At 40.2% G+C, this 12470-nt stretch overlaps 1 protein-coding gene across 1 annotated transcript in view; it reads right to left on the bottom strand.

Moving 5' to 3' along the window:
• The window catches only part of LOC121378001 (protocadherin-16-like), a 43613-nt gene that overhangs the window by 1526 nt on the left and 29617 nt on the right, over positions 1-12470 (bottom strand). Inside the window, exons 11-12 of the mRNA XM_041506098.1 lie at positions 2742-2903; positions 1279-1419 (exon numbers count right to left, since the gene is read on the bottom strand). Of these exons, the coding sequence (XP_041362032.1) occupies positions 1279-1419; positions 2742-2903 (303 nt within the window). The remainder of the gene's footprint in view (positions 1-1278; positions 1420-2741; positions 2904-12470) is intronic.

The following is a 12470-nucleotide window of genomic DNA, read 5'->3' as shown; positions in this document are numbered from 1 at the left end:
AGATCGAGGAAGGGCTATTGCTTGGCTTCAGGATGGCAATACGCAAAGAAATGTTGCTCTGAGACTTGGTGTCAGTCAGAGTGTCGTTGGCCGACTGTGGCAACGGTACCAAGCAACGAATTCTGTTCGAAATCGTCCACGTTCGGGAAGACCCCGAAGCACTACAAATAGAGAGGACCGCTACATCACCAATATGGCTCTACGTCAACGCACAACCACTGCACGCCGATTACGTGACAATCTGCGGACTGCGACTGGAACTCGAGTGTCTGATCAAACCATACGCAATCGTCTGAGAGCCAATAATCTACGCTGCCGTCGCCAGGCTGTTCGACCACCACTCCTACCACGTCACAGAACGGCCAGACGTCATTGGTGCACGCTTCATCTGCGGTGGCAACGTGTTCAGTGGGGTCGAGTGATGTTCACTGATGAGTCCAGGTTTAGTCTCCAGTTCAACGACGGTCGGGTTCGTGTCTACAGACGTCCTGGGGAGCGCTTCGCTGACGTTAACGTTAGACAACGTCACCTGTTCGGTGGGGGCAGTGTCATGGTGTGGGGCGGCATCTCTATCCACCACAGGACCCCCCTCTATGTGGTGGATGGCAATTTGAATGGAATCCGCTATCTGAATGAGATTATCCGGCCGTTGGTTCTCCCAGGCCTTCAGCAGATTGGCGGAGGGGCAGTTCTGCAGGATGACAATGCCAGACCCCACCGCGGCAGGGTGGTAACGGACTTTCTCAGACAACAAGGTATCGCCAGGATGGATTGGCCAGCATATTCGCCTGACTTGGCCCCAATAGAGCACGCCTGGGACGAATTAGGCAGGAGAGTTCGGGATAACCATGCCCCTCCGGCCAACCTTCATGATCTGGGTCAACTTCTTATGGCAGAGTGGCAGGCCATTCCCCAAGAGTTCTTCAGACGTCTGATCAACAGCATGAGGCAACGATGTGTCGAGTGTATTCGCGCCAGGGGTGGATTCACACACTATTAAACGAATGTTCTAATGTGTAAAATCCATGTTTGACAACCTTCAACTTTGACAGCATGTCATGTGACTTTCTTGTATACAGTGACGTTTATTTGTGTTTTTTTGTAAATATGGAACAATAAATTAAATTTTTGGTGTAGTTTACATCATCAATCTAATACACTCTGAAACTTATTTGGTTATACATTTTTGACCCTTAAATTCTTTTGAGTAGATATATTATATGACAGTCAAGTATCAACCGAACTAACTAGCGTACGGCTGGCGCCAGGAACGCCTACCTGTATTAACTACGAACATCCCTGTTGACGGAGTTTCTGTGATGGTGATGGTGATGGGGTCGTTGTCGGGGTCTGTGACACGGAAGTCGTACACGGCGGTGTTGGCTGGGATCGGTGTACTGACATCCAGTGTCACTCCAGCTGTTGGAGAAAAAACATTAATAAATAAAAATCCTATTACAGATTTCAGACTAAAAGTAATAGACGGTTCACTGTATATTTGTGGCTAATACTCTGAAATCAAGTCTGTTCGTGATGTCAAAAAAAAATGTGATTCGTGGATTAGTCCAGTCAACGAAAATATAATACATATACATATTATACGAATTTTTGATACTACCTTTTCGACCCACGAATTTGCGTACACTACCAAATACGTTGTTTTAGCAAAAACCTGAAAATTTACGTCCACAAAAATAAAGGATTTCACAGTAGTACGTTTTTATGAGCTGAACACACATGGGTTGCGCACGCATGTGTTGTGTTTGTGTGAATATATGTGTGGGCGGGGAGGGGTAGGGTTTTTTTCATGATTCCAATTAGCTCCATATACAAAATTACGATTTTTTGGAGACAAAACATATTTGGCGATAGCAAATATGGATGAAAATGAGATGAATGGTGAAGCCTGTTTCCATTTCTCTCGCTGTCAGTTATCTCGGGATCACCTGTGATCAGAGCCCCGGATGCACGGAACCAGTTGCGGTGTCTGCCGGGAAATAATCCACTATCACTGATTATACACTCGGAAGACACGCCCATAATCACACCCATGGAATGGTATATGTGGTCTTAAACACACACACACACGCACGCACGCACGCACGCACACACGCACACACACACACACACCACTGAGTTGTCGGTGCATTCACTCTGGGTTGGAGTCAACTGGAATGAAATATTTTGTTGCGTCAGGTGGGATACGAACCCAGTACCTACCAGCCTATGACTTTGACCATTACACAATTGCAACCGAGGCCAGTTATCTTTAATGAGTTTAATCGATGATTGTAGGCCTACCGATTCCTGAACTTCGTTTACTGCTAAACAGATTGAAAGATGTTACATGTGAGTTACATTGCCTTCAAACCAATTTTTGCATTTACTGATCTTAATTACTGTTAATTAGGAATTAATTTTCTCCATTTTTCTTTTCTTTACTTTTTCATTTCTTTTCTTTGTCTTTCTTTTTTTCAGTTCTCAAGTGCTCAAGTCCTCTACAATCCTAACCGGTTCCTTCGGACCTGCAAATACAATGCAAATCGGCCCATTGGGTTTGTGACTAGTACAAACGTTGCTAGAAGAAACCTGTCGACAGCTCCATTTGGATCTGGCAGACGACAGCTGCAAAACGTTTTCTCCAGACCGTTTTACTGTTCACTGTTTCAACTAGCATCTTTATATCGTTTTGAACGCAGCTTGTGTGAAGTAAAGTTCAAGCAGTTTACGGGTACCCTCACCTGACGGGGTGCAGGACGATGAAGGTGCTTTATTCGGCTCTATGTTCAGAGTGATGAATTTCGAGTCTTTCCCCCCGTTCCCGTCGCTGCAGTCCACTGTCAGTTTGTAGCTTGCAACAGACGTGCTATCAAGAGTTCCGCCGTCAAACTTGATCCCATACGCTGTCAAAGAGAAATTACAATTTATATTTTAAATGCTTTATCTCATTACAATGGTATGTTACTAGGATGGTATTTGCTTTCGGATGCTGGATTCAGGTGTGTGTGTGTGTGTGTGTGTGTGTGTGTGTGTGTGTGTGTGTGTGTGTGTGTGCATCCGTGCGTGAAGATATAAATAATGTATGTTTCTTTGTTTATTTCCCTATATCTATCCATTCGTTCATCTATCTATTCCACCTTTTCTCCCTCTGTTCCTCCCTCCGTCCATCTATCCTGTCGCTGTTGTTATTCCATTACTCATTGGCCTGCTAGACAATATACAAAATATACCACTTGGACAAAATACTTAGTACACTGTTCTCCTTTGTAGCCCCCCCCCCCCCCCCCCCCCACACCTTCCCTCTTACACATAATCTGTGTTCACACTTACACAAGTTAAACTGGTTTAACTATTCTGCTTTAGCTTACACACTTTTGGTTGGAAATGACGACCGTTCACACGTGTAACAGCTAACGTTTAGTTACTCGCACGTGCGCAAGACATCAAAACAACGTTTAACTACAACAGTTTACTTTCACACTTACATTTAAACTTTAATTAAACTAGTTTTAAGTGTAAGAGTGAACGCGGCAATACTCGCACTTTCTGGTGCCAGTTTAGTTAAACTAGTTTAAAGTGTAAGATGAACGCAACAATACTCGCACTTATTGGTGCCAGTTTAGTTAAACTGGTTTTAAGTGTAAGAGTGAACGCAACAATACTCGCACTTACTGCTGCCAGTTTAGTTAAACTAGTTTAAAGTGTAAGATGAACGCAGCAATACTCGCACTTACTGGTGCCAGTTTAGTTAAACTAGTTTACAGTGTAAGATTAACGCAACAATACTTACTCGCACTTACTGGTGCCAGTTTAGTTAAACTAGTTTACAGTGTAAGATGAACGCAGCAATACTCGCACTTACTGGTGCCAGTTTAGTTAAACTAGTTTAAAGTGTAAGATGAACGCAGCAATACCCGCACTTACTGGTGCCAGTTTAGTTAAACTAGTTTAAAGTGTAAGATACAATAGTGTATTTAGTTAAACTATGAACGCAGATTAACGCAACAATACTCGCACTTACTGGTGCCAATTTAGTTCAACTAGTTTACAGTGTAAGATGAACGCAACAATACTCACACTTGCTGGTGCCAGTTTAGTTAAACTAGTTTGAAGTGTAAGACTGAATCAGTTTAGTTAAACTAGTTTAAAGTGTAAGATGAACGCAGCAATACCCGCACTTACTGGTGCCAGTTTAGTTAAACTAGTTTAAAGTGTAAGATGAACGCAGCAATACTCGCACTTACTGGTGCCAGTTTAGTTAAACTAGTTTAAAGTGTAAGATGAACGCAACAATACTCGCACTTACTGGTGCCAGTTTAGTTAAACTAGCAACAATACTCGCACTTACTGGTGCCAGTTTAGTTAAACTAAGAGTGTAAGATGAACGCAACAATACTCGCACTTACTGGTGCCAGTTTAGTTAAACTAGTTTACAGTGTAAGATGAACGCAACAATACTCGCACTTACTGGTGCCAGTTTAGTTAAACTAGTTTAAAGTGTAAGATGAACGCAACAATACTCGCACTTACTGGTGCCACTTAAGATGAACGGCAATACTGCACTTACTGGTGCCAGTTTAGTTAAACTAGTTTAAAGTGTAAGATGAACGCAACAATACTCGCACTTACTGCTGCCAGTTTAGTTAAACTAGTTTACAGTGTAAGATTAACGCAACAATACTTACTCGCACTTACTGCTGCCAGTTTAGTTAAACTAGTTTACAGTGTAAGATTAACGCAACAATACTCGCACTTACTGCTGCCAGTTTAGTTAAACTAGTTTACAGTGTAAGATTAACGCAACAATACTTACTCGCACTTACTGGTGCCAGTTTAGTTAAACTAGTTTAAAGTGTAAGATGAACGCAGCAATACTCGCACTTACTGCTGCCAGTTTAGTTAAACTAGTTTACAGTGTAAGATTAACGCAACAATACTTACTCGCACTTACTGGTGCCAGTTTAGTTAAACTAGTTTACAGTGTAAGATGAACGCAACAATACTCGCACTTACTGGTGCCAGTTTAGTTAAACTAGTTTACAGTGTAAGATGAACGCAGCAATACTCGCACTTACTGGTGCCAGTTTAGTTAAACTAGTTTACAGTGTAAGATGAACGCAACAATACTCGCACTTACTGGTGCCAATTTAGTTAAACTAGTTTACAACGCAACAATAGTCGCACTTACTGCTGCCAGTTTAGTTAAACTAGTTTACAGTGTAAGATGAACGCAGCAATACTCGCACTTACTGCTGCCAGTTTAGTTAAACTAGATTACAGTGTAAGATGAACGCAGGTGCCAGTTTAGTTAAACTAGTTTACAGTGTAAGATGAACGCAACAATACTCGCACTTACTGGTGCCAGTTTAGTTAAACTAGTTTAAAGTGTAAGATGAACGCAACAATACTCGCACTTACTGGTGCCAGTTTAGTTAAACAGTGTAAGATGAACGCAGCAATACTCGCACTTACTGGTGCCAGTTTAGTTAAACTAGTTTAAAGTGTAAGATGAACGCAGCAATACTCGCACTTACTGCTGCCAGTTTAGTTAAACTAGTTTACAGTGTAAGATGAACGCAACAATACTCGCACTTACTGCTGCCAGTTTAGTTAAACTAGTTTACAGTGTAAGATGAACGCAACAATACTCGCACTTACTGGTGCCAGTTTAGTTAAACTAGTTTACAGTGTAAGATGAACGCAGCAATACTCGCACTTACTGCTGCCAGTTTAGTTAAACTAGTTTAAAGTGTAAGATGAACGCAGCAATACCCGCACTTACTGGTGCCAGTTTAGTTAAACTAGTTTAAAGTGTAAGATGAACGCAACAATACTCGCACTTACTGGTGCCAATTTAGTTAAACTAGTTTACAGTGTAAGATTAACGCAACAATACTCGCACTTACTGGTGCCAGTTTAGTTAAACTAGTTTACAGTGTAAGATGAACGCAACAATACTCGCACTTACTGGTGCCAGTTTAGTTAAACTAGTTTGAAGTGTAAGACTGTCAGTTTAGTTAAACTAGTTTAAAGTGTAAGATGAACGCAGCAATACCCGCACTTACTGCTGCCAGTTTAGTTAAACTAGTTTAAAGTGTAAGATGAACGCAACAATACTCGCACTTACTGGTGCCAGTTTAGTTAAACTAGTTTAAAGTGTAAGATGAACGCAGATCGCAACGCAGTTTAAAGTGTAAGATGAACGCAGCAATACTCGCACTTACTGGTGCCAGTTTAGTTAAACTAGTTTAAAGTGTAAGATGAACGCAGCAATACTCGCACTTACTGGTGCCAGTTTAGTTAAACTAGTTTAAAGTGTAAGATGAACGCAGCAATACTCGCACTTACTGGTGCCAGTTTAGTTAAACTAGTTTACAGTGTAAGATGAACGCAGCAATACTCGCACTTACTGCTGCCAGTTTAGTTAAACTAGTTTAAAGTGTAAGATGAACGCAGCAATACTCGCACTTACTGCTGCCAGTTTAGTTAAACTAGTTTAAAGTGTAAGATGAACGCAACAATACTCGCACTTACTGGTGCCAGTTTAGTTAAACTAGTTTACAGTGTAAGATGAACGCAACAATACTCGCACTTACTGGTGCCAGTTTAGTTAAACTAGTTTAAAGTGTAAGATGAACGCAGCAATACTCGCACTTACTGGTGACAGTTTAGTTAAACTAGTTTACAGTGTAAGATGAACGCAACAATACTCGCACTTACTGCTGCCAGTTTAGTTAAACTAGTTTACAGTGTAAGATGAACGCAACAATACCCGCACTTACTGGTGCCAGTTTAGTTAAACTAGTTTAAAGTGTAAGATGAACGCAACAATACTCGCACTTACTGCTGCCAGTTTAGTTAAACTAGTTTACAGTGTAAGATGAACGCAACAATACTCGCACTTACTGGTGCCAGTTTAGTTAAACTAGTTTACAGTGTAAGATGAACGCAACAATACTCGCACTTACTGCTGCCAGTTTAGTTAAACTAGTTTACAGTGTAAGATGAACGCACAATACCCGCACTTACTGGTGCCAGTTTAGTTAAACTAGTTTAAAGTGTAAGATGAACGCAGCAATACTCGCACTTACTGCTGCCAGTTTAGTTAAACTAGTTTAAAGTGTAAGATGAACGCAGCAATACTCGCACTTACTGGTGCCAGTTTAGTTAAACTAGTTTAAAGTGTAAGATGAACGCAGCAATACTCGCACTTACTGCTGCCAGTTTAGTTAAACTAGTTTAAAGTGTAAGATGAACGCAGCAATACTCGCACTTACTGGTGCCAGTTTAGTTAAACTAGTTTAAAGTGTAAGATGAACGCAGCAATACTCGCACTTACTGGTGCCAGTTTAGTTAAACTAGTTTAAAGTGTAAGATGAACGCAACAATACTCGCACTTACTGCTGCCAGTTTAGTTAAACTAGTTTACAGTGTAAGATGAACGCAACAATACTTACTCGCACTTACTGGTGCCAGTTTAGTTAAACTAGTTTACAGTGTAAGATGAACGCAGCAATACTCGCACTTACTGGTGCCAGTTTAGTTAAACTAGTTTAAAGTGTAAGATGAACGCAGCAATACTCGCACTTACTGGTGCCAGTTTAGTTAAACTAGTTTAAAGTGTAAGATGAACGCAGCAATACTCGCACTTACTGGTGCCAGTTTAGTTAAACTAGTTTAAAGTGTAAGATGAACGCAGCAATACTCGCACTTACTGGTGCCAGTTTAGTTAAACTAGTTTACAGTGTAAGATGAACGCAGCAATACTCGCACTTACTGCTGCCAGTTTAGTTAAACTAGTTTAAAGTGTAAGATGAACGCAGCAATACTCGCACTTACTGCTGCCAGTTTAGTTAAACTAGTTTAAAGTGTAAGATGAACGCAACAATACTCGCACTTACTGGTGCCAGTTTAGTTAAACTAGTTTACAGTGTAAGATGAACGCAGCAATACTCGCACTTACTGGTGCCAGTTTAGTTAAACTAGTTTAAAGTGTAAGATGAACGCAGCAATACTCGCACTTACTGGTGCCAGTTTAGTTAAACTAGTTTAAAGTGTAAGATGAACGCAACAATACTCGCACTTACTGGTGCCAGTTTAGTTAAACTAGTTTACAGTGTAAGATGAACGCAACAATACTCGCACTTACTGGTGCCAGTTTAGTTAAACTAGTTTAAAGTGTAAGATGAACGCAACAATACTCGCACTTACTGGTGCCAGTTTAGTTAAACTAGTTTACAGTGTAAGATGAACGCAACAATACTCGCACTTACTGGTGCCAGTTTAGTTAAACTAGTTTAAAGTGTAAGATGAACGCAGCAATACTCGCACTTACTGGTGCCAGTTTAGTTAAACTAGTTTAAAGTGTAAGATGAACGCAACAATACTCGCACTTACTGCTGCCAGTTTAGTTAAACTAGTTTACAGTGTAAGATGAACGCAACAATACTCGCACTTACTGCTGCCAGTTTAGTTAAACTAGTTTACAGTGTAAGATGAACGCAACAATACTCGCACTTACTGCTGCCAGTTTAGTTAAACTAGTTTACAGTGTAAGATTAACGCAACAATACTTACTCGCACTTACTGGTGCCAGTTTAGTTAAACTAGTTTAAAGTGTAAGATGAACGCAGCAATACTCGCACTTACTGCTGCCAGTTTAGTTAAACTAGTTTACAGTGTAAGATTAACGCAACAATACTTACTCGCACTTACTGGTGCCAGTTTAGTTAAACTAGTTTACAGTGTAAGATTAACGCAACAATACTCGCACTTACTGGTGCCAGTTTAGTTAAACTAGTTTACAGTGTAAGATGAACGCAGCAATACTCGCACTTACTGGTGCCAGTTTAGTTAAACTAGTTTAAAGTGTAAGATGAACGCAACAATACTCGCACTTACTGGTGCCAATTTAGTTAAACTAGTTTACAATACTCGCACTTACTGCTGCCAGTTTAGTTAAACTAGTTTAAAGTGTAAGATGAACGCAACTCGCAATACTCGCACTTACTGGTGCCAGTTTAGTTAAACTAGTTTACAGTGTAAGATGAACGCAACAATACTCGCACTTACTGGTGCCAGTTTAGTTAAACTAGTTTAAAGTGTAAGATGAACGCAACAATACTCGCACTTACTGGTGCCAGTTTAGTTAAACTAGTTTAAAGTGTAAGATGAACGCAGCAATACTCGCACTTACTGGTGCCAGTTTAGTTAAACTAGTTTAAAGTGTAAGATGAACGCAGCAATACTCGCACTTACTGCTGCCAGTTTAGTTAAACTAGTTTACAGTGTAAGATTAACGCAACAATACTTACTCGCACTTACTGGTGCCAGTTTAGTTAAACTAGTTTACAGTGTAAGATGAACGCAGCAATACTCGCACTTACTGCTGCCAGTTTAGTTAAACTAGTTTAAAGTGTAAGATGAACGCAGCAATACCCGCACTTACTGGTGCCAGTTTAGTTAAACTAGTTTAAAGTGTAAGATGAACGCAACAATACTCGCACTTACTGGTGCCAATTTAGTTAAACTAGTTTACAGTGTAAGATTAACGCAACAATACTCGCACTTACTGGTGCCAATTTAGTTAAACTAGTTTACAGTGTAAGATGAACGCAACAATACTCACACTTGCTGGTGCCAGTTTAGTTAAACTAGTTTGAAGTGTAAGACTGAATCAGTTTAGTTAAACTAGTTTAAAGTGTAAGATGAACGCAGCAATACCCGCACTTACTGCTGCCAGTTTAGTTAAACTAGTTTAAAGTGTAAGATGAACGCAACAATACTGCACTTACTGGTGCCAGTGCCAGTTTAGTTAAACTAGTTTAAAGTGTAAGATGAACGCAGCAATACTCGCACTTACTGGTGCCAGTTTAGTTAAACTAGTTTACAGTGTAAGATGAACGCAGCAATACTCGCACTTACTGGTGCCAGTTTAGTTAAACTAGTTTAAAGTGTAAGATGAACGCAGCAATACTCGCACTTACTGGTGCCAGTTTAGTTAAACTAGTTTAAAGTGTAAGATGAACGCAGCAATACTCGCACTTACTGGTGCCAGTTTAGTTAAACTAGTTTACAGTGTAAGATGAACGCAGCAATACTCGCACTTACTGCTGCCAGTTTAGTTAAACTAGTTTAAAGTGTAAGATGAACGCAGCAATACCCGCACTTACTGGTGCCAGTTTAGTTAAACTAGTTTAAAGTGTAAGATGAACGCAACAATACTCGCACTTACTGGTGCCAGTTTAGTTAAACTAGTTTACAGTGTAAGATGAACGCAACAATACTCGCACTTACTGGTGCCAGTTTAGTTAAACTAGTTTAAAGTGTAAGATGAACGCAGCAATACTCGCACTTACTGGTGACAGTTTAGTTAAACTAGTTTACAGTGTAAGATGAACGCAACAATACTCGCACTTACTGCTGCCAGTTTAGTTAAACTAGTTTACAGTGTAAGATGAACGCAACAATACTCGCACTTACTGGTGCCAGTTTAGTTAAACTAGTTTAAAGTGTAAGATGAACGCAACAATACTCGCACTTACTGCTGCCAGTTTAGTTAAACTAGTTTACAGTGTAAGATGAACGCAGCAATACTCGCACTTACTGGTGACAGTTTAGTTAAACTAGTTTACAGTGTAAGATGAACGCAGCAATACTCGCACTTACTGCTGCCAGTTTAGTTAAACTAGTTTACAGTGTAAGATGAACGCAGCAATACTCGCACTTACTGGTGCCAGTTTAGTTAAACTAGTTTAAAGTGTAAGATGAACGCAGCAATACTCGCACTTACTGCTGCCAGTTTAGTTAAACTAGTTTAAAGTGTAAGATGAACGCAGCAATACTCGCACTTACTGGTGCCAGTTTAGTTAAACTAGTTTACAGTGTAAGATGAACGCAGCAATACTCGCACTTACTGCTGCCAGTTTAGTTAAACTAGTTTAAAGTGTAAGATGAACGCAGCAATACTCGCACTTACTGGTGCCAGTTTAGTTAAACTAGTTTAAAGTGTAAGATGAACGCAGCAATACTCGCACTTACTGGTGCCAGTTTAGTTAAACTAGTTTAAAGTGTAAGATGAACGCAACAATACTCGCACTTACTGCTGCCAGTTTAGTTAAACTAGTTTACAGTGTAAGATGAACGCAACAATACTCGCACTTACTGGTGCCAGTTTAGTTAAACTAGTTTACAGTGTAAGATGAACGCAGCAATACTCGCACTTACTGGTGCCAGTTTAGTTAAACTAGTTTAAAGTGTAAGATGAACGCAGCAATACTCGCACTTACTGGTGCCAGTTTAGTTAAACTAGTTTAAAGTGTAAGATGAACGCAGCAATACTCGCACTTACTGGTGCCAGTTTAGTTAAACTAGTTTACAGTGTAAGATGAACGCAGCAATACTCGCACTTACTGGTGCCAGTTTAGTTAAACTAGTTTACAGTGTAAGATGAACGCAGCAATACTCGCACTTACTGCTGCCAGTTTAGTTAAACTAGTTTAAAGTGTAAGATGAACGCAGCAATACTCGCACTTACTGCTGCCAGTTTAGTTAAACTAGTTTAAAGTGTAAGATGAACGCAACAATACTCGCACTTACTGGTGCCAGTTTAGTTAAACTAGTTTACAGTGTAAGATGAACGCAACAATACTCGCACTTACTGGTGCCAGTTTAGTTAAACTAGTTTAAAGTGTAAGATGAACGCAGCAATACTCGCACTTACTGGTGACAGTTTAGTTAAACTAGTTTACAGTGTAAGATGAACGCAACAATACTCGCACTTACTGCTGCCAGTTTAGTTAAACTAGTTTACAGTGTAAGATGAACGCAACAATACTCGCACTTACTGCTGAGTTACTGCCAGTTTAGTTAAACTAGTTTAAAGTGTAAGATGAACGCAACAATACTCGCACTTACTGGTGCCAGTTTAGTTAAACTAGTTTACAGTGTAAGATGAACGCAACAATACTCGCACTTACTGGTGCCAGTTTAGTTAAACTAGTTTACAGTGTAAGATGAACGCAACAATACTCGCACTTACTGGTGCCAGTTTAGTTAAACTAGTTTAAAGTGTAAGATGAACGCAACAATACTCGCACTTACTGGTGCCAGTTTAGTTAAACTAGTTTAAAGTGTAAGATGAACGCAGCAATACTCGCACTTACTGGTGCCAGTTTAGTTAAACTAGTTTAAAGTGTAAGATGAACGCAGCAATACTCGCACTTACTGCTGCCAGTTTAGTTAAACTAGTTTACAGTGTAAGATGAACGCAACAATACTCGCACTTACTGCTGCCAGTTTAGTTAAACTAGTTTACAGTGTAAGATGAACGCAACAATACTCGCACTTACTGCTGCCAGTTTAGTTAAACTAGTTTACAGTGTAAGATGAACGCAACAATACCCGCACTTACTGCTGCCAGTTTAGTTAAACTAGTTTAAAGTGTAAGATGAACGCAGCAATACTCGCAC

The sequence above is a fragment of the Gigantopelta aegis genome, chromosome 7 (assembly GCF_016097555.1).
Source record: "Gigantopelta aegis isolate Gae_Host chromosome 7, Gae_host_genome, whole genome shotgun sequence".
Lineage (NCBI taxonomy): Eukaryota > Metazoa > Mollusca > Gastropoda > Neomphalida > Peltospiridae > Gigantopelta > Gigantopelta aegis.
The sequence above is the reverse complement of the archived record's forward strand: the minus strand, read 5'-3'. Positions and strand labels throughout refer to the sequence as shown.